This window comes from Arvicanthis niloticus, chromosome 30 (assembly GCF_011762505.2).
Source record: "Arvicanthis niloticus isolate mArvNil1 chromosome 30, mArvNil1.pat.X, whole genome shotgun sequence".
In the NCBI taxonomy this organism is placed as follows: Eukaryota; Metazoa; Chordata; class Mammalia; order Rodentia; family Muridae; genus Arvicanthis; species Arvicanthis niloticus.
Window position 1 is genome coordinate 20,190,914 of NC_133438.1, and position 24,927 is coordinate 20,215,840.

Here is a 24,927-nt window from a genome sequence, read left to right on the forward strand (position 1 = left end):
GTTTCTAGAGCACACATACATATTTTTTTTTATTGTGACATGGACATCCTTTTATTTGCTTTCCACTGTTATAATAAAACACTGGCCAAAAGCAATTTGTTAAGGAAAAGGTTTGTATAGGTTACAGATTATAGCCCACCATTGAAGGAAGCCAAATATTCCATTGACTTCAAGTTGTATCTATATATTTCACTGTCTGAAACCCACCAAGGCTTCCTTTTACATTTCCAACAAATACCATGTTACTAGTCTTATTTTCCACAGCTAGCTTTCTTTTAGGGTTTAACCAAAAATCTGGTGGTAAATCTGGCAGCTTTCTCCAGTGCTTGGTGATGGGATCCCCTATACTCAGACCCCACCCCCTGCCCTTTCCATTTTGGCTGCACCTCTGTGATACAGTGTCCACTGCACACAGCTTCCTGGCTTATTCCCCACAGCTGCCTCTGAGATCTACACACAAAAACCCTTTTGTGTTTTAAGAGTTTTCTCCCAGCTGGTAAATATAGAAAAAAACAAAATTGGGTTTACAACAGAAAGCAAGCAACTGAGAAGTTATAGTGTCAGAGAAGGAAAAAAAAATCTTTTAAATATAATAATTTCCTCTGGATTTCATTTGAGTGAAAAACTAAGTTTGCTCCAGCAAAAAAATATAATGTATTCTAGATGCATTTCCTCAGCTATGGCCTAAAAATGAGCCTGCCTAAGGCTTCTCTCACTAAGTCTGTAGCTGCACTCAACCCTACTGTTGGAGTGCTTTGAATTGCCACCATAGCCTCTTCCCAGGGTCAAGGCAGCAGAAGTCTGGAGAAGTCAGGGTTACTTAACTACATAAATTCGCAGGCCTTCCCAGTGGGTATTCACATCAATTCTAGACCAGAATTCCTTTCATCTTGGGGATTCTTCTGTCTTCTGAAGAGGAAACGTCTATTTTGGTCATTTTCTGGTAAAGCGCGAGTGCGTGCACGCGCGCGCGCACACACACACACACACACACACACACACACGCTCACACACACACACACGCGCACGCACACACACACGCGCGCACACACACTCACACACATCTTGATCACTCTAATAATTCATGACTTGCCTCTTGGTCTGAATACAGGACACTCTTTTAAAGCTCTGGTTCCTTAAAGATTGCACTGAAATTTGTCTTGATAAATGGTATGAAAATGCATATTTCCACATCAGAACATTATATTGTGCTCATTAGAGGTGGCAAAATAACACATTTTCCAAGAAAAAAAAAATTCATGAATGGTGCTTCACCATCAAATAATTTTCCATATGAAATTAAGTTCTCTAGATCTTTGTTTTTCCATTAAAAGAGGGAAGGAGGGGTTAGACAGACAGATAGGCCTGTATGATAAACCATGGAAGAGGTATTATCTTGCAGTCCTTAGCAACGGGCCTTTTGGTGTCTAGCTGTCCTGAGTCTCTTTCCCCACTTTAGCTCTATGGTTCACTGAACCTCAGAGTTTAGACTATCTTACTGGGCCAGGGAGTCAGCATTCATAGCACCTAAAAGGGTCCCCAAAATGATAGCTAAGTTTGAAAATCGGGAGCTTGTGTTCTAATACGCCCCAAACTTAGATGGAAAAATGTGACCTATTGAGCACATTAAGAAATAACATTTTAATACAACTCAGACTCTAAGATAGGAAAAGTGAGATTGGCATCAAATACATGGCACTCACCTTGAAAAAAGACATTAAGCCTTTTTGTAGCTACACAATACCACTAAGACACTGAGACCGATACAGATGCATGCACAAGCACATACATGCACCAGAATGCATGGACACACATATACACATGCACACATTTCATCTATATCTAAATATGCAATAAAATAAAAGTACGAGAAGATAAAAATAAAATGTTTAATAAAAATTTCCCAGGAAACAAGGCATAATTCTAGTCTTTGTAACAGGTGTCTACAAAAGACTGTGCCCAAAAGAGTGAAGAAGAGAGAGACAAATGACAACATGGAACTGATGGACTCAGTGTCACACGCATTAGAACCCACTTCTATGGATAAAAGCAAATTCTCAGAGGCACACTTTGAAATTAAATCAAGGATGTTCTAAATAACCTATACAATTATGAAAAATGGTCATAGAAGAACTGACACAGCACAAATCTTACCCTATACAAGTGACATGAAAAGGGTTAAGAAATAAAAATTCACATTTTTTTCAACAGGAGGCTATATTTCCTCTCAAGAAGGCATCCATTTAACAACAAATTGTTACAAAAGCATCAAACATTGGTTATAAAGAAAGGATGAGTACCCATGGCTTCCTCCTAAGATCCTTGCCAAAGCTGATAATTCTTCCATCTTAGCTTGTGTGACATCTGCACTTTATTGCTTCAACCAGTAAAGACTGCATCGCTTTAAAAAGTGCTTTGAGTTTGGGCTATGAGCCAAAACTTATAATTGAGGCTAATTGCAGTTTTGCTTATCGAAGGGAACAGAATGTAAAAACCATCAGGACCTGTTTGCCACTGACAGATATTCAGGGAAGAAGCTGCCTAAACATCAGAACATGTCTAGTGTTGTCACATAAGTTAAGTCAAAGGTGACAGGAATACTCCTTCTTCCAAAGGGATGGGAAAGAGAAAGAAGCAATCAGATCTGATTTAGAAGACAGGTTTCAGCGTCAGCATGCCTAAAGACCTCCCTGAATGCTTTGTTCTTGCATGTGAGTCATTTGTGCCCAACACTGAGAAGTCATTTTACTCACCTGTTTAGCACAAACTGCTTTGGGGTGCTAGACTTTTTCATAACAAGATTTTATTGAAAGGCTTCCCACTGTTCCCCAACAAAGCAGACAATTTCTCCTCACATTCCTCTTCATACTTCGATCAATAATTCTCCCAAAACAGAAAATCAGCCAGGCTTAGAACAACCAATAGTTCTTAAAGTTCCATATATATATATATATATATATATATATATATATATATATATATATATATATTTCCTCCTGGTAAAAAGCCAGCAAAACTCAACAGAGCTGGGCTCAATAAAGCCCAACCACATTTACATTTGTGTGACTCTACAAAGAGAAGTGAGTTGTGGCAGTGAAGAAAGGAAGTGGTAGCAAGCATGAGAGGAGACATTATGGCAATGGGCTTCTACCCAGAAGTGCAGCTGCCTGTAATCTACCTGGAATAGTACAGGGGTCTTGTAGCCACTCCTGCTCTACACATATGCTAATATTTACTCTTTAGCTATCAGAGCTGCTGGCCTAGCCTGGGATCCTACCCAGCATCCTCTGCTTCCTCTGCTCTACAGTAGGAGGTGACAAGAGTCAATGAGCACCTCTTCACTACATAAGAAAGGCAGGGACTAGGGGTTGGCAAGATGGCTCAGTAGGTAAAGCATCTTGCTATCCAAGCATGACTGATGACCAGTGTCCAGATCCACAGAGCCTATAGAGAGCCAGAAGTGGTTTCACTTATCTCTGATTCCAGACACTCCTACGGCAAGGTGAGGATGAGAGTCTCCAGAAGTTTGTGAGACAGCTACTCAGTCACACTCAGTGGCAAAACAAGAGACACTGTCACAAACAAGGTGGAAGATGGGAGCCAACACCCGAGGTTGCCTTCAGATTGTCGTGCATACACAGATGTAAGAAGAAAAAAGAAAGGGGAAAGGGGCAGGGACTACACTGACAGGATCAGAACTGCCTCCCCACAGTAGCTGCAGAGATTTCTGTTGCCATTTTAAGTCATGGTCCTTCCCAGTTGACGCAGGTAGGCGTTCCCAGTCAAAACTAAAAATAAAACAAAACAAAATATGTCACGAACCATGGAGCAGTTACTCCAGGGCTCAAAGTACAGGACTAAAATTAAATGGGTCAACATAGCACAAAAGCAATTAAAAGGAAACAGTACCAAGAACGGAGAGCTATGATGGATGGATCTTTCCAAGCAAAAATGCTGACCAAACACTCTTTCCCCTGGATGAAAGACCAATAGGTTCCTAAGACAAGATAAGGAGGGATGTGTGTGTAAGCATATTAGCTGCAGGGTAAGTCAGAACCTAATAGGCACACTGAAGCAGAAGGCTTCAGGAAGAGGTAGTGTGGAAAATACACAGGACAAACAGGAAGAAAGGCTAAAAGAGTTCTTGTAGTAATAAACCTGGCAGGAGAAAGTAACTAAGCTAATGTTGGTTCCAAAGAATCATGGAGAAGGAAAGTAAAATGGAAGCTGAGCTAAAGCCAGAGAAATGGCTGCATTTTCCTCAATGGGGTACTGCATAATGCCAACCAAAGGGCTGCTACCGATGGTTGCCTTTTAACAAAACAGCTTGAGGGTTTTCTTGACAGTCTTATCTCAGCTAGACAGTACGTTATAAGTACCTTGGACTATAAGAAAAAGAAACGTTTGTATTTTAATAGGATAGGAGTTTAGGCCCTTTATTCTTCTTTAAAATCAGAAATACTACACATGGAATTCATGTTGGGGGTTGGGTTGGGTACTTTCCAGTCCTCGCCCCACCCCACTTCTATTCTAGAGCCATTCATAAGTTGAAATAAGGTGTATCTGCTGGAGGTGCCCTGTGTTTCATATACCAAAGCAGCTGAGGCCAGAACAACTGGTCTAGAAGTATTTGATTTATGATCCAATGTTAAAAGAAAAGCAAAAAAAACTTCAGGAGGCCAAGAATTTCTCTTTGAGACCTAATAAGAACTAAAGAGTTTATACTCAGCCTTCTCTGGCATGAAATATGGATTAGGGTCCTGACAACTACCACTCCCACCCCATCACTAAGACACATTGCATTGGTCAGGGCTTTTTTTTGGATCAAGTAGAAGGCAAGAGGTCTAAATCTATACTAGCTGGGGTCAGTGAGTTAGGTATTAGGTTTCTGAAACTATTCTTTGAGATATGCTTATTCAGTAAGATATTAAAAGGTCCATTACCAGAGCTAAGATTTGATTCTATTGGAGATTTTCCCCCAAAATATCTTTTAAGAAGGAATCTAGGAGATGAAACACACACACAGTCCCTGGAATGAATAAGGAGAAATTTGGAGAGGCCATTTCAATCCCCCAAAGGTTCACCGGGCACTAAACTGGAGGGCACAAAAACGATGAATTCTTGATCATAGGAACTGATCACTGAACCCCCTAAATAACTTATGATGTGGCAGATAAATTCCATGGCGGAATTACAACAAGAGGATAATGAGGATCAGAGGAGAGGGAACATTTATATCTGCCAGGGTGAAGAAAGATCTGAGCAATTCTTCAAGGACAACAAAATAATAAAGAAAGGCTATAACCAGTGTACAACAACCGGCCTTAATGAAGAGTGCAGCTTGAATGCGCCTCACTATTTCAGAGCCTCATGCAAAGGGGATATTACAATGGATTGTAAACCAAGCACTTCTAGACCAGTTGTTCAAGTCTCAGCTCTGGTACATAAAATATAGATCATTGTCTTAGGGTTTCATTGATGTGAAGAGACACCACGACCAAGGCCACTTTTATAAAAGAAAACCATTTAATTGGGGCTGGATGAAAACGGTTTCAGAGCTTTGGTCTATCATCAGTATAACAGGAAGCATGCCAGCATTCAGACAGATGTGTGCTGGAGGAGCTGAGAGGTCTACATCTTGATCCAAAGGAAGCCAGGAGACTGTGTTCTACAGGTAGCCAGGAGGAGACAAGATTCCATACTGGGCAGAGCCTGAGAATAGAAGGCCTCAAAGCCCACTTACACAGTGATGTGCTTTCTCCAACAAGGCCACACTTCCTCCAGTAAGGCTACACCTCTTACTAGTGCCACTCCCTGTGGCCAAGGATTCAAACATACGAATCTACGGGACCCAAACCTATTCAAACCACCATGATCACTCATGGCAAGAATGCTTTATTTCAACTTAGGAGTGGCTCTCAGATATAAATGTAGTAAAAACTGGGAAGTGCCTAAAAATACCACAAGGGGCAGGACGTTTTACTAAACATGGTTGCAGAAGGTCGTCCACCAAGAAAGTGGACACCCAGTAGCTGTGGAATCTTCCTGGCAGCAAGACGGCAAGATCAGACTTAGAGGAGTGAAAACCTTTACACTACCCTTAGACACAATCACTAACATCTCAGGAAACTAAAATTTAATATTCCACATAAAAATCAAGATTAACCCAAAAATTATAATTTAAAAATCTTTTAAAGACAGGATCTAACTGTCTAACTTGGTCTGATCCTCAGATAAGAGAATCCCTGTGGAAATCTGACAAGCAAGATAGGATTGGAAGTCTGAAAATCAGCCAGGTCCACCAATGTAATAGAGTCCTGAGGTATCTGGGCTTATTTAAATAGTTATATAGATTCACACACAGAGTGTTAAAATTCACTGCTACCCAAATATGGGGTCTGCAATCCATTGAAAAGAAGAGAGACTGGGCAGATGGAGTGTCAAAGCACTAAGGGGCAGAGGACACTGGGAAAGTCTCTCTGATAAGAACAACCCCAGGGAACGGCCTACAGATCAAGACCGATCTGGGGGAAGCAACCGTTACAAATAACAAATAAAATTCTAATAAAAGGCCCATGTTTCAGGCATGAGCTCCTGCCCAGAAAAGAAAGTTGTAAAGTCTGAAATTTTTCAGCTAAGACAGAGTATCTGAATATTCAGGTAAGTGAATAGCCAAGCCCTCATAAGAACTTGTGAGTATGTGACATTTGGAAGTCTGGGGAGCCTTCAGAGAGAATATAAAAGCTAAGACCCTAAGAGTTGGGAAACTGTTGGTGGGTTGTTGGTTGGTTGTGATTTGTTAAGTAGTCGTGTGCCACCAGAAAAGGGTAACAGTTATTTGCAAGAAGCTAAACATTGTTGAAGGCATGACACCTTCATGAAGGGGGCTTAAGCTAGGTATCCCCTTCTAGTTAAGGCTACCACTGGTTCTGAAAGTTACCGTTAAAACTACCACTAGTTTGCTCTGTGATATGACCAAACTAATGGTAGTAGCTTTAATACTAACTTTCAGGTCTGTTTAATAATTGGGTTAAAAAGTAGATCCCAATGTAGCCAGACTTTTGGCTACCTTGTGGGTCCTTTCTCCTTCCACCCTTTCAACCTCCTAACACTAGAAGGGAGAGAAAAAAAAATAGAGGTGAAAGGGGTATTGTTATTGTTAGACTACATCTTGCTGATTGGGACATTGAGTTCCTTGGGGGCAAGTTTAATCTTGCCATCAGGATATCTAATCTCTTCTTTGCCCATGATTACTTAACAAACCAAGAGTAACTAACCAACAACCCACCAACGGCTCCCCAACTCTCAGGGCCCTAGTATTTATATACCTTCTGAAAAGTTTCCAGAATAACAAATGTTACACAAATGTTACAAAATTTACAGTAACTATTTGTACCTGTCAAAATCACACCCCTGCTAGAGCATGGGGCAAACCATAGTCATCTGCTGTGGACGATATGAAACAGCCCCACATCCCACATCTGGGTTTAAAATGAAAACACATTCATGTAATATTTCTGTGTTTCTAACGAGGCCATAATTCTCACTACAACCTACAATATAATCAGTGACTATGAGTGGCATTTTGACCTGGTCGGAAGTATTTTATGCAGTTACTAATAGGAAAAAAACCTATTTGTAAAGCAGGGAAGACCTGGAGATGGTGACCCTATAGCATCCATAGCATGCACTATGGATGGCCTCTTGAGTAAAGGGACACTGCAATAGAATCTTAGTTGATAGGCTTTATGCAACCTTCCACAAACACAGGTAGGACCTTGAGTTCAAGAAGAGGTAGTGGGGCACAAAGGGGAGGAGACTGCAGACATTACATGGAAAGTCAGGGACCCTGAATGCTCATCCCTAAGGTCAAAAGTAAGACTGATGGCAAGAATAAGATGAAAATGATCCTCTACTAACACATTTGGGAGACAGTCCAAAGGATGTGTTCATTGCACCTTCCTGCATAGGCAGTGTCTCCTGATGACTCCTTAATTTCCATAGGGTGTTCCTCCCCTAAAACGTACTATGCATTCACCAATCACTTAAATCATGCATATTAATTTGCACTCAGACTTGTATGAGAGGTCTTTAAAAGCAATTACTCAAGTTGGGGAGGATAACACAACACGAGTCTCTCAAGACTTCAGTATGTATCTGATTTGAGCTGTCACAACTAATATGCACAAATGATCAAAGCCATATTTGTAATTATTTATTAGAATGTTCATATATTTAACATGAAAGCAATCAGTTGAGACATAAAAACAAAGCCCCGAATAGCGAAAGTGTTTGGCATTTGAATGATTCCCTGTAACCCCATCCAAAACAAGTTTTTAAGGAATGCCGTCTCAAAAATTATTCATCAGTCAATAAAAGCAAAAACAACAGCAAAAAGGGAACATCAGAGTTACTAGCAGATCAATCAATCTACACATTAAAGAAGAACGGAATCAGAGTTAATAGCCTCTGTTACAGCTCATCGTATCACTTCCCTAAGAATAACACTGCATAGTTATTCACACTGTTGTTGATTCCATAATTCATCCTTGCTGTAATCACGGCTTCCTCCTTTGTTCTATAAGAGGCTTGGAAAGGCTCCATTACTGTGACTCACAGAAGCCTCCTTATACAAGTCTGAAAGTCTATAATAAATTCAACCTATGTAACAGTGTTGCCATGGTTGTCCTCATTCTCCCCTTCCAGAATAAAAAAATCTCTGACATGAGCTATCTGACATATCTTGTTCATATGGTTCAGTGCCTTGCACAACAATGTTTGGCAGTCTTTACTGTGCATATAAAATATAGTATTGCAGATGCTTCTATATACAAATATGATGGTGTAGATCTCTGTCATCAGATTAAATACTTTGAATTATACTCCTAGTAATGATGACTCTAGGTTAAGTCTTTTATAGACATATTCATCCACAATTTATCCTTTGGAACTCTTTCCTCAAATTCTGTAACCATCTCCTAGGTATACAAAATGGTCAGCTAGCTATGAAATGCAGGTAAACACCACTGGACAAAGGAGAACCAAACACATGTCTTTAAGACCAATAAAAGGGTACTGTCTCCAACTCATGTGCTCCCCTGCAACTCATGACGAAAATATCAGTTACCTTTTATTACAATTTGGTTGTTGTTGGTGGTGTGGTGGTGGTGGTACTGGTGTGTGTGTGTGTGTACATGTATGTGTCTTGATGCATGGGTGAAGTTGGAGGACAGCTTTGTGAAACTGGTCCTCTCCTTCCACATGTAGATCCTGGAGATACAATTCAGGCCCTCAGTCTGGGGTCATTATCTACTGAGGCATCTCATGGGCTCCACAGCTGCCTATGGACAGGGCAGACTAGACCCCTGCTCTATGGCCATTGTTATCTGCTGTTCTTACCCTGAAAGTTGAGCTGCTACCACAGACCCAGAACCACATATTATTTTCAGATTAAATAATACTTTGGTTTGAAAAACAATCTTCAGAACAGTGGTCAGGATGATTTTTTTTTTTTTTTTTTTTTTTTGCTTATATGGTTACTAAGAAAAATTTTAAGATTTTGTTTCCATGTATTTTAAAATTAAGATTTTTTTCCAGTATAATTTTAATTATGAAGGTTATAGTTGCTGCATATTGGAATTCTTTAAATTTTCATTTAAAACATATCATCTTTTAAATGTATCTAATGAATTCTATACACTACAGCAACCTGAAAAGTACTTTAAACCACCGAAAATAAGAGAACAAGTTTATCCTTAACAATAAAAAAGTCCCCATTGTTTTCCTTTTCTCCTTGAACTCACATTTCTATTCTATTTCACCCACAGAATTTTTAAAATATAATATGAGTTAATGATTGAAAGGCTTTTATGAATCTCCATATTATGCTTTTTGTAACAAGGTATGCATAAAATGATATTTTTAAAAACGTTCTGGGACTATAGGGCTTAAAAGTGTTCGATTTCCTTTCAGTTTGAGCTATCATTATTAATGTACATGATTGATCCAAAGAACAATAACAATTATTTATAAGAATGTTAATATTGTTAACACGAAAAAAGCAATTCTATTGAAAATGTTTTCTAATGGAATAGATAGGGTTGGTTGATCCTTCAATTAGTCCATTTATCTATGGATGAGTATTACCCACTGTCTGTGATAAACCCTGGCATGGCATCAGTTTTAGATCATTGTTATCTTATGGATGTAAACAATAAGACCTTTTATGTATGTTTTATGTGAAATGAAGGTAGCTTATCAAAAGATATTTTCATCTGTCATCTTATAGCTGGATTAGGTCTCCTTCAAGTTTGCTGAAAGTCAAGAAGTAAAAATTACTCAAATTGCACAAAGATGTGTTTCTTGTTTCTTATCCTCTCTTATACCTACAGACCGGCATTTTCACAGTTCTCTGTGGAGCTACAATGGTTTCACATCCTAGGAAACTCACCAGAGCAGACCAGGATGGTACCAGCTCTGCCTTTCTCTATCAAGCAGAAGAGTAACAGTGAAACATGATGGGAAATCACTACGACAAAGTTATTGCGGCTCAAATCAGATGTAGAAATAGGCTTGTGTCTCAGAGCCGCTGCAGGTGACTTCAGATTGCCATCAGAAAGGTGTCCTGCTAAGGCTGGGGAGAAAAAGGAAACCCACTCCAGCTGGTAGGACTGGCTGCATTTCCCAGAGAACACACTGTTATCTGTGCTTCACTGGAAGGTTTTGTTCCACGTCCCTCTTTCATATTAGCTTGGGTCATTTCTCCTCTTGCCTCGTTGCATCCTTCTGCTCACTCGCCATCTTACTATCACGGACTTCATTCATTCACTCCACAGATAAAAATGTATTAAGCCCCCGATTTTGCTCCCCTCATGAAATATCCTACATTGTTTGACACCAAACAAACCAACAACACAAGATAAAAACTAGGCAACACTTAACTGCTATAAACCAACAAGGTGATCCAGCCTTTAGGAAACCACAGAAGGCGATTTTTGTTCCTGCTGCATTACAGTCGCCATTTCTTACCTCAACAAGTGGGGAGGGATCTTCAGAACAGTGTCCAGGCCACCTAGGGTTTCTGTAAAAGAAAATTGAAGAATTACAAGTAGATATTCAAAAACTATGATATCTAAATATTAAAATCTCTATACTCTCTGAAGACACCAGTGGCTTTTGTTCCCCCTTGAAAAACAGAAACTACTTCTCAGTCATCTTTATTTTAAAATTCTTTCCCTACAATGGATCTCACTTCATTATTGGGAAAGAGGTGATTAAAAACTAGGCCACATTTTCCTGTTAGTGGCAAGGAATAAATAACTAAATCCTTAACCTAAGCCAGAATGCCAATTCATTGTACCTACCATAGACCGACATGCTACATTCTCCCATAAAAGAAACAAGAGCTGTCTGGTTGAAGCATTTTAATCTCTTGGTAAATAAACTCATACTTGTGAAGACTTTCAAGTTCACAGGCGCCTTAGAGAACATGTGGTGTTTTATTTAGCAGTTCTTCTATTATTAAAGCACTTTTGCCCTTTCTGGGTTTTCTCTTAATATTATGAGAAATACTGAAGTTACATTTTTCTATAGAGTGTGTTTGCTATGTAAGCAGGACACCGTGGTTTATTGGGAGTATTTTCATTCAAGTAGATTGAACAAGAATTGTGTTTCTGTCTTTAAAGCAAATCCATTTCTTCTCCTGTTCATACCTGTTCTAGACTTATGTGTTGTAGAGACTTCCATGTTACCCACACATGTTTGTGACATGGTAGATTGTACTGTTTATTTAATCACGTCGCAAGTAAGCTCATCCTCAAATCTCATAATCAAGCCCGATACTCAAAACTTTGCTACGGTTTGTGGATAAATCACACGACTACTGACTCTAATTGTATACACAATAAAAAGCTAATTATTAAATCCCCTCCAAAACTGTTGTACTGTAATAATTACAACTTGTCTCCACCTGGATCAAGGTGATCAGCTTCACCATTCAGAGTCAACAAGATTTGTCCATTTGAATTACTTCCCTTGGGAGAGGACAGACAAGCCCCTCCACCCCACTAAGAGATCAGAAAGAACAAGAAACCAAATATGTTCCTTATAGTCAGTACTAATAGGACCCAGCAGGATAAAATCAGAACTACTGTAGCCAATGGAGCGAAAATCCTAGATTTGAGAAAAGTGACTCATCAGCAAAACAGAAAGTCAAGCTGAGTAGAGTCAATGGTGCCTCAGAGATGAGGCCCAGCAGGGAAAGAGGGGGAGTGAGGTCAGAGTTAAGGCTGGGACAGGATGACAAGAAAATGAAGACATGAAATGCAGGTTCTGGGGGTAGCTCAAAGGGTCACACAGGTTAGCACAGCCCAGCAATTAGTGTGACAGGGAGCAGTGCTGAGGGCAAGTCAGTGCTGCTTGTCAAGGAGAAATGAGACCAGACAAGCAAGCATTGTGTTCTCTCCAGAGGCAGGGATATATCTTCAGTTCACTGCCTGATCTACAAAAGCTGAGTGAGCCAGAAGAGGAAAGAGATCCAGGAAATCACTCTGTGAGAGAGGGCTTGCCCAGCATGAAAGACTCTGGGTTCAATCCTCAGCATCACTTTTAACAAAAGGGTAGCGAGGGGTGGGGGCAGCCAGCCACACAGTTGCCATGAGCAGAGACCCATCTATTCCAGGTAAGCAGGACAAGGGTGGAATTCAAGTCAATTGCTGAAAGAACAAAGAAGCCAGGCCCTGAAATATGTCCAAGAGTGTCTTCCAAGTGCTGCTCTGAAAAATAGGACAGAGTAGCACTGCAGGAAGGAGTACCACAGAAACACCAACAAGAAAGCAGAGAGAACCATCCTCTCAGGCTCCATACTATTTTGTGGGATGGAACAAGTCACCCAGGTCCAAGCTTCTGTCTCCTCATCTCTATAGTACATTCTCATTCTCTCTCTGTCTCTCTCTGTTTCTCTCTCTCTCTCTCTCTCTCTCTCTCTCTCTCTCTCTAACACTCTCTGTGTCTGTCTGTGTCTGTCTCTGTGTCTGCTTCTCTCTCCTCTCTTCTCTCTTCTCTCTTCTCTCTTCTCTCTTCTCTCTTCTCTCTTCTCTCTTTCTTCTCTCTTCTCTCTTCTCTCTTCTCTCCTCTTCTCTCTCCTCTCTCTTTCCCTTGAGGCAGAGCAATTTTCCAACCACTGATCTACACCCAGTTTCCCCACCTCAAAAGGGAGGTAACTACCATCTGCCCCATAAGATTCTTATGGAGAGCTAATGAAATCACAGACATCAGAAGCCTGATGGTGGCCTTAGATGTCAGTGACAGCTCCTGTCTCCTTGACAGACTAACTGGATTTCAGGCCATGTAATGGGTGAGAATAGTTTGTCAGAGAATTCAGAGCATACACTCCAGTTTCAAACTGTGGCAAATGCCAAGATGGAAAATCTGGGCATTAGTCAAAGTAGGCATCAGATGGCTCTTCTATGGATGGGGATCAGGGATCAGGGATCAGGGATCCCTCTAGGAAGTGCTAAAACTGAGCATGACTGCAAGGTAAGAAGAAGGTTTTCCAAGAAAGCATAATGAATTCAAAACACACACACACACAAAAAAAACAACAACAACAAAAAACAAAAAACAAACAAACAAACAAAAAAAACAAAAACTTAGTTCAACATGGTAGGTGCACACCTGTAGTCCCAGATACTGGGGACACTGAGACAGCAGGATCCCTTAGGCCCAAGAGTTACCGACCACCCTGGACAACAGAGTGAAATCCTAACTCAAAACCAAATAAACATACCAGTAAGTAGACGCAATGAAGGCATAACAGTTTTAAATTAAGGCCAATGAGATAGCGCAGTAGCAGATAAAAGTATTTGCTGCTAAAACTCTGATGACTTATAGTTGATCCCCAGGACCCTTACAAAACAAACGGATAAGAACACAATAAGATGTTTGAAAAAGAAAGCACTCATTGGATCCCAAACATTGTCACTGCTTCATGAGGGCACTAGTCTGTCTCTCCCCTTCTCACACCTGGCGACTACAGCATCCTTTGCTTTGCCCCTTACCTCTATTGCCCACTTGATGGCCTGTGTTCATACCAACCCTGCACTTTCCCAAGTCACCAGACGCTTGCCTTCCTCACAACCTCCCTTTCCAGACAGCTTCCCCTAAACAATCTGAGATGGCAACTCTATTTTCCTTCCAAGGCCCTCCTGTCTCAAGTACCACTTTATGTCTCCACTGGGCTTTGTTACTATCTGATTTGTCGTACACATTTGTACTATCTTGCTCATTTGCTGTCATCCTTGCAATAGTCCATGAACAGTAAATGGGATCTTTTGTCACTATTTTTATTTATTTATTTATTTTTATTGTTTTCTTTTGTCTTTATTCACTATAGTAAGTGCACTGCGTATGGCTCCTGGCATGCCGTAGGTGCTCACTATGAATTGGCTGAGTTACAGAAGTAACAGGGAGGAGGGCATATATCAGTCACTGAAAGAAGGTCCTTATGGCTGAAGTTCAGAGTGTCAGAGGAAAGGTGGTGCGGGATGAAGTTGCCAGACAGGTAGAGGCAGGCCACAGGAGACTTAGCAGAACACACTGAGGGTTCTGTTTCACACTAATGGGTGTTATTCAGCCCGTTCACCTGGCATGGAATGAACAGATTAGGTTTCCCAGGTGATACTTCCTGGATGGTAGCTTGAAAAAGTCTAGAAGCAACAAGGAAGGAGAACACAGGAAGCTGTGGGCCAGGGGTGGCTGGAAAGAAACCTTGGCCATCGAGTGGGCAATAGAGGTAAAGAGACGTGGACATGCTGGAGAGGTAAATAGAAGCAGAACTTAGAGCAGGTTAGACAACAAACTACAGAGGCATCTAGGATAACTCTCTTGTCTCAGGATTAAGCAACTGGACAAGAGACAGTACTAACTGAACACCGAGAAACATCAGAGGGTAGTGAGTTAGGTTTGAGGATGAAGTAGGAAATTCGCAGGATCACTTTGGGTCTTGCTAACTTCAAGCACTTTTGTGCCACTCAAGAAGAGATGTTGACATAATTCATTGCCCTGGGCCTAGGATTTGAGGGACCAGGAATGTGGGAATGGATGAGTTCAATTCCTCTTGACACGATGTAGCTCAAGAACCACAGTGTTACAGGAAGCGGCAGTGGCAGCAAGGCAAAGCCAGCACCCAGCGGCATCTGGTGTCTCTGGTAGAAGCTGAGTTAGATCAGGGTAGGGCAGAATGGTAGAAGTAAAGAGAAGGGCACACTCCCTGTAGACATGCTGAGAAGTCTGACAGTGGGAAGCTGCCTATGGGAAAACCTGCAGCTAGAAGGGAAGGGAGTGAAAAGATGGCAGCACTCCCTGTGGGAGTGTCCACTTCTAATTTCATTTCCTTTTTCCTTTATGTCTCAGATGTATCCCTCCTCAGTCCCCTGTTTTAAGTAGAACATTAAAAATTTTAAAATGAGGGCATGGTGCTTCCCAAGATAGAACCCCCAACCACTCTTTCTGATTTTCAATGCCAGTTCCATCCTTGGGAGTTATTAGTTCTGAAGGAAACCCTGTTCTTTCAGGCTCTCCTGAGCTCATCCCCACAAACGAGTACTCTTTTTACTCAGACCATATCACTGGCACACAAGAGTCTCCATAGCATAGAATAAAATAAAATGCATACTTAGTCCTTGCTACTTATTCTGCAACTATCAAAACCACTAATTTTTGGAGGTATTGTGACAAAGCAGAATGAAATGTTATTTTTTTAAAAAAAAAAATGTACTAAAGGGGCTAGTAAGCTGATTTCATGGGTCAATGCACTTACCACCAAGCCTGACAATGTGAGTTCAATTCCCAGAACTCACATAGTAGGTCTGACTTCTACATGCAGGCTTCTGCACCCACCCCATATAAATAAAGTAAATATTGAAAAAGTTAAATGCATTAAAGAAAAGTCTTACATTTTAAAACAAATGTGAAGTATGATCCCTTTGCAAAAAAAGGTAACTTTCAAATGTAACACAGTGTGACCACTGGGTGGTAAGATAACATTCACTTCTATACTAGTCTAATGTTTTCCAACATTCTGAAAACTAACACGTAACTCTTACAAATTAAGGGTGAGTAATATTTGAAACCACAGGGGTTAGTAAGGGTATATTTATAAATTAAAAGTGTGTCCTCAAATATAGATGCAGGATCCATGGAGGCTGTAAATACTGTGCTTGTGCTCACAGGGGCCACTACTCTGCTGATTTTCATTTAATTGGCCAGTATCCCTTCTGCTTTCTCAGCCATACTCAACGTTTGCTCCAAGCAAACCATCTTTCTTTAACCCTGATATTCAACTGCCTCATAGTATAAGTCTAATCCAATTATAACTCAGGACACATTGAGAATCCATGGACCAAGGACCACACACAGGTGTGACTGAAAGAGCCATATGGTCTAAATGTGGTGATGACCAGTCTTTCCAAAGTTGGTATAAGGAAAGAATGGCTCCTATCTCTTGATATGGTGCAAATGGTATCATCCATCTCTTCCCACCTTAGATCAGTGGTTCTCAGCCTTCCTAATGCAGTTCCTCATGTTGTGGTGACCCCCAGTCATAAAATTATTTTTGTACCTACTTTATAATTATGATTTTGAAATTGTTATGAATTGTATTGTAAATTTCTTTGGGTTTTTATGATCCTGTGTTAGTCTCAACCCACAGGTTTAGAACTATGCCTTTGATGATCTAGGTGTTGCTGAAAGTGGGGAAGGTCTCAGAAGTAGTAGAAACTTCTAACTAGTGTCACCATCAGAGAAATAATTGAAAGATGACACAAACTAATTTGGGAGAAGTTTTATGCAGACAGAGAGTGAAGGATTCTGAGTTACAACCCTTCAATTTTAGGTAGCTGAACTTACAGGTGAGCTTTAATGAAGGGAGGATTATCCAGGCATGAGAAGAGGGTCTGGCTTTCCCAGAGAGTAGGCTTTACTACCACTGTCTGTCCTTATCTGGAATTTTGAGATTGAAACAGACAATTCTGCCAGACTAATGATACAGAAGCACCATTACAGTGAAGCAAAGGACAGTTAACAAAGGACTGGGTTAGCTGTGATGGTCCCAGATGTTTCTGTTTGTTTGTTTATTTGTTTATAATGTCTGAGTAGCCACATAATGTCTTGTCTTGCTATAACATAGCTCTGTGATTACACCAGCTTCTAGAAAGTTTGTCTCACCCCCCCCCCCCCACACACAAATTCTTTCTTTAAAATATGATAGGACAGTAGTTATCTCAAGACAGAAAGGTCATCTCTGTATACTAATAAGGTAAGCCAGAGGGAAGGCTAACTGAGACATATCTTGAGTTCAGGGACAAGGTAAGTTAAAGCTGATCCCACCACACAATTTACTTGTTCCATCTATGAGATGTTCATTAGAAAGATAGTGGGTTTTGGGTTGATATGAAATTATACAGTTTTAAGGACCTTGACTTGATCTTTGTGAATTGTTTGATGTGCTCTACACAGATTTTGGTTGTCTATAAACTTAGACCATCTTACCCCCTACTTAGACTGTGTTAGGAGAAGGGAGTAATCCTTATTCTCAATTAATTCTCAATTATTCTTCCTTCCGGCTTACCTTATTAGTCTAGAGATGACCTTTCTTTCATGACGACTGTCCCATCATATTCTAAAGAAAGATGACTGTGTGTCCTAGTGTAATCTCTGTTGCTATGACAAACACCACAACCAAGAGCAACTTGGAGAGGAGGGGGGTTATTTCAGGTTACAGGTTCCAGACTATCATTGAAGGGGGCCAGAGTAAGAGCTTGAAGAAAGCACCACAAAGGAAAGCTGCCTTTTAGGTTGTTGCAGGCTCACATCCAGCTACCTTTCCTACACAGCTCATGTCTCACCTGCCTAGGTATCTATCTCACAGTGGTCTGGAACCCCCTGTATCAATTAGCAATTAGAAAATGCCTCATGAGCATAGTCACAGAGTAATCTGATCTAGGCAATTCTTCAGCTGAGGCCCCTTCTTCTCAGATGACTCTAGGGTTCTGTCAAATCCGCAGCTGAAACTAATTCCAACACTGTGCTTCCCCCTTGAAAATCTGAATAAGGATTACTCCCCCCTTCTAACATAGTCTAAGTAGGGGGTAACATGGTCTGAGTTTATGGACCCCAAAATCCATGTAGAGTATGTCAGACAATTCACAAAGATCAAGTCAAGGTCCTTAAAACTATAATTTCACATCAACCCAAAACCCACTATCCTTCTAATGAACATTTCACGGATGGAGCAAGAAAACTGTGTGGTGGGAGTCAGCGTTAGCATACCTTGTCCCTGAACTCAAGATGTTTCTCAATCAGCCTTCCTTCATAGGTATGCACGTGCCAAGTCTAAAGTACTAAGTGCTCTAAGAGAGTATGGAGGGCAGGGCTCTAAGCCAGCAAAGTGAATGATTCTACTGGGGCAGGCAGTGAAAGCTTCCTGTAAGGCCTTGAAGGATCTGGAAAGAAATTCCAGACAGAAGAGTATCAGGAGCAAGGACAATAACTGCCATGCATGGTGCATGGTGTCGCCAACAAAGTGGCACAGCTCTAACTACCACCCGGCCCTGGACCTCTTGGTGGGGCATTAAGAAAGGGACCTGCTCTGAATTCTTAAGTCCTTTCTTAGAAATTTAAACATTAACTCTATTTAAAAATACCAGGGCTGATCGCCGACCAATGTTTTTTTTTAGTAAAAAGCCTTGCCTTGGCTGTGGGATATGGAGGGAAGTAGAAAACAGCAAAAACCTACCTCCTCTGCCTTTGTTTATACTGCATAACCCACTCCCCTTCAACAAACTGTTCTTCCCTACAGGGAGTGTCTGAAATGTATGATGAAAAAAATAGAAGAGAAATAAGAGAACTGAAAGATTACCCATTCTTTAAGTAAAATCTACTCAACCTCCCTTCCTTCTCCCCACCTCCGTGTTCAGACCCTAGGCCTGGCCTTCCAGCTTTCCAGCTGCGGCTGTTACTGTGTATCGAGGAATGTTCCACCTATTGTTTAACCACCACAGCTTTCTCTCTCCTCATGCTAATTACAGAGTAATCACTGAACAGCAAAAGGCACCTCATCTAGTCTTATAGTCAAGGTGAATTCTGAACTTGACGCAGAAAATCTACCTGTCCTCAGCTCTGGGCTTCCCGAGTAGCTTCGAGGGCCTAATTCAATGATGACCGTGGTTTAAACACAAGATGTTGAATATCGAATTTCCAACGTATGGAAAACACGGGGTTACTCTCCACCTCTGTGTTTATCTCAATCCGTTTCGTTTATGGCAAACTAATAATGAACACTAGGAATGGTATATTTCATGCACAGCCAGGCCCTGCTTTATTATGTTACCCAGCCATCTGTGACCCTTCATTAGAGAGGCATTTGGGAATCCAGCCTGGAATCACTGCTGAACACCGAACGATAACGGCCACACTGAAACCTTACCGCGGCTTTGACAGCCTTGCTGCTTCTCAGACAGCTAGTTCATTTTCATTTAACATGAAACTAAAATGGCCAAGCACTAGTTCTACCTACAAGATAAAACTCCCTGGGCAATAACTGAGACAATTTAGGGATATGCGGAGATTAAACAAAGGATGGTGCTGCTACAATTGTCTACACAGAGAGACACAGACACACATGTGTGCACAAACATGTGAATTAAGACCTTCCATTAGAACAGCATGACCTAAAACACTATCAGAATTCTGCCACCAACTAATGGCATTCTGTGTCCTTTTTTTTTTTTTTTTTTTTCTAGGTTGCACATAGCACAGAATCATGACAAGAGCTGATAGGTTTTTATTTCAAGAGAAGGGGTTCTGTTTTTTTTTTTTTTTTTTTTTTTTTTTTTTTTTTTTTTTTTTTTTTTTTTTTTAAGCTGGTTACCAAGGCCTAACACACAGGCTCTGGTAAAGCAAGGGTCTCACAGAGCTGTCTGTCTAGTGCAGTTCAGTCCTCCCGCTTCTCAGATTCTCAGTGCCTTGGTCTTGCCTAATTGATATGTCATCCCGTTTATTTTCTGATGTTGAGGACTGCAGCCCTACATGATGGGAAATGCTCGTTTGTGACCAGGAACTAATTTGAATTTTAGCACAGCTCACACAACTAAAAGCCCACCTGTCTGAGGGCAAGACAGTAACAGAACTGCAGTTCCCCCAGGCTGTTATTTTCCATGCACAATAGCCATAAAAGTGAATATTTAGCAAGGTGGCCTCTGTCAGCAAAGTCAAATTAAACAAGCCTTCCTTCCTGGTTCCACTCACCAGTGTTTGAGAAGAGGGCTGTTGCTTTAATTAACTTCCTTTTTTTCTTCCATACCCCTGGAAGCCAGGGCCCTGATTTTGCACAAGCTGGAGGTCCTAACTTGGCTATGGGGAACCCTTGTCTATGGGCTCTAGGGACCAGGAATGGGGCTGCCTCCCGCCAAAGACAACGGTTCCCATAGAGGTTTGGGAAGCGGTAAGGGGACCAGATGGAGACAGCTGGATGCCCACGCTGAGCCAAGATTTTCATACCCCGCATTAATTCTCCGAGGCAACAGCTATAACCCATACTCGGTGACAGTCCCTCCTGCCCAGGAGCCCTGAGGAGCGTGTGATTCGGGAGCAGGTGTCCCCCGCTCACCCCCTCGGCTCCCGTGCATCTCCCTCGCTTACCCAGCGCCCAGGTGCAGCTCTCTTTGATGGCTTTGTATTTGCTCCCGGATGCGTCTCTCTGCAGCTTCCTCAGGATCTCTTCCATCTTGGCCTTCCCAGAGCCAGGCCACCGACCCCGAAATCGCGCAGGGGGCGCACCTAGGAGGCCTCGACACCCGTCCCCATCGCTCTCGGCGGCCGCTGATGAATCACGCCCGCTCCACGCCACGGGCCACGTCAGCCTCGCCGCCACGCCTGTTGCCACGCCCGCCGGGTCAGGAGCGCCCACCAACCGGGGATCCCTGGGGTGGGGGCGGGCCTGGCCGCCTACCTAGCGCCCAGGAGAACCTGGGGTACCAGGCTTCATCCAAAGGTGGGGATCTGTCGCTGGCTGCCAGCCAAGCTCTGCCCTAGGGAATTCACCGCGATCCGAGGACAGAGGGCAGGGAGGGGCCTGGTCGCTTGTGCCAGTCACCTGCTGGGCGGGCACATCCCCAGCATATCTGAGACTCACTACATTAGGGGGTAGATAGTAATAGGTAGCAAATAGTAAACAGCTGGTCCCCTCCCTGTGTAAGGCTGAAGTCATCCAGCGAGAACTACGTCATCCGTCTGCCTGCTAGGCGCATACATGACAATGTATGAGATTCATACATTAGATTCTAATACAGTTCTCTCTAAATAATTAAGAGAATTGGGTGTGAAAATTAAACCAGAAAAGGTTTAGAAGATTAAAATGGATACATTTCCCTTAGTTCAGTGAGATTTCTACCAAACCAGCTAAGGCAGAAATTGAAAAAGAAAAAAAAAAATCAATAGATTGAATTGACAACTTTAAAAATCTATAAATAGACCAGTAGTCATGTTAGAAACTAATGGCCCAGTATATAAGCATGGAAATTAGACCTCAGCTACTTCCCAGCCAACAAGAATTGTATCCCACACAGTCTGAATGCAAAGACATTTTTAAAACGGTCAGTCCTAGCAGGTGAAGATAGGAAAGTTAGAAGTTCAAGGTCATCTTTGGCTATACTGTCAATTTGAGACCGGCTTGAGGTACACGGGACTGCCAAAAATAATAATTAGTAATAATAAAATAACAAAATAAGAATCTCTTCCCTTCCGTTCTTTGCCTGTCCTGTACTGGCTAAGTTGTTTGCCTCTGAAGGGACACACTGGCAGTGACAGTTGGGTTTTGATAGGCAGAAAACCCTGCCCCCTGGGAAGCCATGGGGACTAAACAAGGAAGGTGGACTGAACAGGAGCCTCTGCTATTTGGGTAACTTCCAGTGCTTCCTTCTGCCAGCTGTTGGAGAAAAAGAGGCCTGAAGGAAAGCAGCGACCTTGTTCTGAAGGCTGTGACCGGTAGTGAGGTGGGGTTAGAATCTATTTTTTTTTTTTGTTTTAACATGGTCTCATTAAGTAGCTCTGGCTGTCTTGGGCCTTGTTCTGTAAACCAGGCTGACTTTGAATTTACAGAGATCCATATGCCTCTTTTTCCTGAGTGCTGGGATTCAAGGCGTGTGCCACCACCATCCAGCACAAATTCAGTTTTTATTAGAAATATATTTGTAGTGGTAGGGATGCTGTCTGCAGAGAGGGTGATGGCTTGAGGGAATGAAAGCAGGTTTCAATGCAACCTTGAATAAACTGGGCTTTAGGTGGGCGGGAAGAGAGATGTCTGGGGAGACACTGCAAAAGGGTTTGATGACTGGACAGAGAAGGACCAGCAGCAGAAGGGAAGCATTCAGGTTTTCTTTAGGAAATCGAAGATGCTGGCCCCATTTGGTAAGGTAAAGATGATGGTGGAGGAAGGGCTTGGAAGAAAGGGGGCGTACACGCTCAGATTTAACATGATTTAACTGAAAAGGTAATGACACATCAGTAGGGTATTTTACCTATGGACAGGAGCTCCCAGGAAATATCCTGGATGGAAGGGATGATTTGAAGCCATTCAATATGGTGAGTGTTGCTGTAAGAGGCCAGAGAAGAAGCTGCAAGACCTAAGATTGAGGGGCCGGGGAGAGAAAGAAGATGGGAGCTGGGAGAAATCCCAGGAGTGAAAGGCAACCAGGGAAGGAGTGACACAGGAAAGTGTCTGAAGTGGAGAGAGCGTTGACTGCTCTCAGTTCCTTCAGAATGCCAACTCCCAAGGGCCCTTCTGCCCACCATCCACACATCCAATGGAGCCATCTTTTGAAGAAAAGTTCCTAGTACTAAAAAGCAAACAACAAAGCCTCATATTCAACCATCATATTAACTATTTGGAATAATGTATTCATCAGAACTATACCATGCATCAACATGAATTACTGATAGTTTAAAGAACTAGATGTAAGAATCAAACCATACAAAGTTAAGAAGAAAAATTAAATGAATATACTTCCTAGTACATTGAATGTTTTATAAAAAGTAGTTGCAGCAGAAATGGGGAAAACTCAATAAATTTCCTGATTTGACTATTTAAGATACCATAGAAAATATTGACACAACTGTCAAAGAAAATGCAAAATGCAAAAAGTTCTTAACACAAAACATCCAGGAAATCCAGGACACAATGAGAAGACCAAACCTAAGGATAATATGTATAGATGAGAGTGAAGATTCCCAACTTAAAGGGCCAATAAATATGTTCAACAAAATTATAGAAGAAAACTTCCCTAATCTAAAGAACGAGATGCTCATAAACATACAAGAAGCCTATAGAATGCCAAATAGACTAGACCAAAAAAAGAAGAAAGAATATTAAATGCAGTAAGGGGAAAAGGCCAAGTAACACATGAAGGCAGACCTATCAGAATTACACCAAACTTCTCACTAGATACTATGAAAGCTAGAAGATGCTGGACAGATGTCATACAGACCCTAAGAGATCACAAATGCTAGCTCAGGCTACTATACCCAGCAAAACTCTCAGTTACCATAGATGGAGAAACCAAGATATTCCACGACAAAACCAAGTTTACATAAACCCATCTTTTCAAAAACCCATCATTTATCTTTCCACAAACCCATCATTTCAAAGGATAATAGCAGGAAAGCTCCAATACAAGGAGGGAAATTATACCCTAGAAAGAGCAAGAAAGTAATCCTCTTCCAACAAATCCAAAAGAAGATAGCCACACAAAGATAATTCTACCTCTAATAACAAAAAATAACAGGAAGCAACAATCACTGTTCCTTAATATCTCTTAACATCAATGGACCCAATTCCTCAATTAAAAGACATAGGCTAATGGACTGGATACATAAACAGGACCCAGCATTTTTCTGAATACAGGAAACCCACCTCAGTGACAAAGACAGACCTTACCTTAGAGTAAAAGGCTGGAAAACAATTTTTCAAGCAAATGGTCCTAAGAAACGAACTGGAGTAGCCATTCTAAAATCTCCAGCCCAAGAACACAAAGGGAGGGACTCATGGCTCCACCTGTATAGGTAGTTGAGGGTGGTCTTGCCAGGCATCAGTAGACATGGACAGCCTTGATGCCTGAAAATTTGGATTCCCTAGTATTGGGGAATTTTGAGAACAGGGAGGTGGGAATAGGAGGATGGTGGGAGCACACCCTCATAGGAACTCCCAGAATTATATGGATTAGACATGACAGAGGCAGGCCACCAGAAGACTACATTCCGGAATTCAAAACAAAAAAATTTCTTGATACTAAAATTTGTTTTGAGAATTGTATATTGCAGAATACATAGCCTTGGTGTATCTACTCATCAAGCAAGCTGAGCAGACCTGCTCAAACCTCTGATGTCCTGGAATTCCAGCTGGTTGCAGTGAAGACACAGCATCAGAATTTACTCTTTCCCCCTGCCCCTCTTCTAATATCTCATCACTCATAATCAGCTTGAAGAAGTTAATGAAGAGTCGGTGCCCCTATTCCCTGGGCTTGGGGAGTGAGGTGGTTAATATTGAGCTGTCTTTCTAGGGAAAAGTAGTGGTTTTGGTGGAACAGGGAGGATTAGCTAAGATTTATTGCATAGCCATAACCTATTGGTAGAAATAAATATAATTGTTATTAAGATAAAGTCATAATTTCCTAAATGGCACAAAATTTACTTTGATTTCAAATTTAAGGTTTTCATTGGTATGAGCTTCTTATTAATATAAAACTGAGATGAATATTGTTACTCTCACAGGCATTGTGCCTGTATAACACATTTAGGAATACAAGGCTTAGACCCAGTCCTTCTTTAACTTTTCTAACTGATTTGAGATGGTTAGCCTGTGAGTCAAGGGACTAT

The 24,927-nt window shown here is 41.5% G+C and overlaps 1 protein-coding gene across 1 annotated transcript in view; it reads right to left on the bottom strand.

Moving 5' to 3' along the window:
* Positions 1–20,912, bottom strand: part of Arfgef3 (ARFGEF family member 3) — a 153,685-nt gene extending 132,773 nt beyond the window's left edge. Inside the window, exons 1-2 of the mRNA XM_076928042.1 lie at positions 20,698–20,912; positions 11,029–11,080 (exon numbers count right to left, since the gene is read on the bottom strand). Of these exons, the coding sequence (XP_076784157.1) occupies positions 11,029–11,080; positions 20,698–20,782 (137 nt within the window). The 5' untranslated portion in view covers positions 20,783–20,912. The remainder of the gene's footprint in view (positions 1–11,028; positions 11,081–20,697) is intronic.
* Between the last annotated feature and the right edge of the window lie 4,015 nt (positions 20,913–24,927).